A 2,918-nucleotide genomic window follows, 5' to 3' on the forward strand; every position below is an offset into this window, starting at 1 on the left:
TTTCAGTATTCTGCAGAACTGCTGATTATGTCTGAGTTAATTAGAGCAATGGATTTTTTTTCTCCTATACAAACATATTATTTTACTTTTAAAGTTTTTTGTTTAAAAATACTTTAAAAATAATACTTAAAAATATCTTTAATTCTAATTAAGACTTGATTGCTATAGCTAAGGTTGCCATATAGCTAATTGTGTAGAGAGAAAAATCAGTAAAAGAGCTGGGCAGCTTATGTAAAAAACAAAATTCAGCTGAGTAAATTTGAAAAACTAATTGACTTTATTAAGCAATTAATGAATTTGAATCCAGCAGCCTTTCATCTAGCTACTAGAAGGGCACTGGGTATTGTACAAATGGGAGGTTTTTATAAGAAGAAGGATTTGGCAAGGGACACATTAACAAAGAAAATAAAAGATTATGTTTAAACCAGGACATTTGCTTTTGGGGAGAAGGAAAGAGCAAAGGTTTTTTATCATGAAGACTGCCTCTTTTTTCTATGAAGCATGGGGGTGGAAGGGATGAAGAGGGCCCATGTGACAGATTACCTTCTTGATGCTCAACCAGAAAATTCCAGAGTGGTTGATTAACTTATATTTCTAGGAAAGTTGGAACTGCAATTAAATTGGGTATTAAGTCTACAATGGGTATCATGGGCTTTTAGCATGAGTGATGCCATTTTGACTCTGTGGTTTTCTTTTTTACATTTATTTATAAAGTATAACCCTAAGCCTCACTCCAAAAATCACATACTCTAGATTGTTGTTGCTGCTGCATTAAACCAATAGCTTTGCATTTTATGGGCCTTACTAAGTATATGCAGTGTATCATTTTTTATTACCATTTTCAGATTCCCACATTGTTCAGAAATTTCTTACTGAGCTGGGTTATCATATAGCCAAAATTTCCCATCAACCTTGTTTGTCACATAATTTCACCAGGATCCGATTTCTAATCTGCTGACTCTTTACAGAGTACACAATGGGATTCATTAGTGGGGGAACCAGAAGGAAGATATCAGCTATGATGACCGTAATAACTGGAGAAACCCTTTTGGCAAAGCGAGGAAGGGCAGCCAAGGTGACAATGGGCACATAGAAGATGAGCACCGCACAAATGTGGGAGATGCAAGTGTTCAGGACCTTGAGGCGGCCTTTGTGTGAGGAAATGCCCAATACTATTTTCAAGATCAGCATATAAGACACAGAAATGCACACCAACACTAACATAGCTGCTTGAGCCACAAACAGCCCATAGATTACATTGACCCTGTTGTCAGAACAGGCCAGCTTCATGACATCCTGGTGAAGGCAGTAGGAGTGAGGTAGAAGGTTTTTCTTACAGAACCTCAGCCTCTTTAGAATAAAGGGGAAAGGGAGGACAAGTGAAATACTTAATGAGGCAAATATAAGGCTGATTTTAATGACTCTGACACTGGTCAAAATGGAGGTGTATTTCAGAGGGTTGTAGATAGCTATGAAGCGGTCCACAGACATGATAAGAAGAACTGATGACTCCATAGCTGAGAATACATGAATGAAGAACTCTTGGGCAAAGCAGGCATCAGGGGAAATTCCAGTGGCATTGAACAGGAAGATTCTCAGCATGGTTGGAAGCGAGGAAATGGACAGTCCAAGGTCAGAGAAGGCCAGCATGGAGAGGAAATAGTACATAGGCTCATGCAGAGAGGTCTCTGTTTTTATGAGAAAGAGGATGGTACAGTTCCCCAGGATGGCAATGAGGTATATGAGGCAAATGGGGATGGCGAACCAAATGTGAGCATGTTCCATCCCTGGGATCCCAATGAGGAAGAAGGTAGAGATTTCCACTTCAGAGGTATTAAAGGCTGACATTACAGGGCTGTGAAAGAATCAGGAGACTGGTCTCAGAAGAGCCTTCCTGCAATGGCATAAGTAAATTAGCTCAAGTGTGTATGCTTTAATCATCTGGTTGATACAAATCTTGAGATTGCAGCTATTTTCTTATAATAATTCTTTGAACTAAAACACTGCTGTATAATATGTAAATAAGAGCAATATCAGGAACAATATAAGTAGGATATTAAGAGAAACATGAGCCCTAACTGGTTTGGCTCAGTGGATAGAGCGTCAGCCTGCGGACTCAAGGGTCCCAGGTTCGATTCCAGTCAAGGGAGTGTACCTTGGTTGTGGGCATATCCCAAGTAGGGGGAGTGCGGGAGGCAGCTGATCGATGTTTCTAACTCTCTATCCCTCTCCCTTCCTCTCTGTAAAAAATCAATAGAATATATATTTTTTTAAAAAGAGAGAAACATGAAATTATATTACTCTGCACAATTAATCACCAACACAATATTTCAAATGCTTTTCTTGGACTTAATATACAGAAAGAAAATAATAAATTTCACAGCTTCTATTTCTTGTAGCATTTTTTTTGGATAGTGGTGCCATTAAATTTGACAACTATATAGATAAATATAGGATCAACTAAGGGCATCACTTAAAACAATTGCACTTGTAGTTATCGAATAACGTTAATTTTTAAGAAACATGATTCTTTCAAAAATGGGGGCTAGAACAGTTGAATAACCACACAAGAAAATAGATCCCTATCTCACTCCTTGCACAAAAATTATCTTAAGATGTATTATAGACATAAGTTAAAGAGCTAAAACAACGAAGGGAAATATCGGTTGTAAATTTTGGTTACCAGGAAGGAGGTAGATATGGCAGCAAAAGCACAAACAGAAAAAAACATATAAATTGGACTTCATCAAAATTAAACACTTTTGTGATTCAAATGACATCATCACAAAAGTGATGAAAGCCGACAGAATGAAATTCTTTGTAAAGCATATATCTGGACTTGTATGAAGAGTACAAGAAGGACTACTACAACTCCAAAATAAGATGAAAAGATCCTTAACATCATTAGTCATTAGAAA

The 2,918-nt window shown here is 37.4% G+C and overlaps 1 protein-coding gene across 1 annotated transcript; it reads right to left on the reverse strand.

Moving 5' to 3' along the window:
- Positions 1 to 906: 906 nt before the first annotated feature.
- On the reverse strand, positions 907 to 1,848 carry LOC102768441 (olfactory receptor 51A7). Its single transcript, XM_006762371.1, has one exon. The coding sequence runs from the start codon at positions 1,846 to 1,848 to the stop codon at positions 907 to 909; it is 942 nt and encodes a 313-aa protein (XP_006762434.1).
- Positions 1,849 to 2,918: the final 1,070 nt, after the last annotated feature.

Source organism: Myotis davidii, unplaced genomic scaffold (genome assembly GCF_000327345.1).
Source record: "Myotis davidii unplaced genomic scaffold, ASM32734v1 scaffold58, whole genome shotgun sequence".
Classification (NCBI taxonomy): Eukaryota; Metazoa; Chordata; class Mammalia; order Chiroptera; family Vespertilionidae; genus Myotis; species Myotis davidii.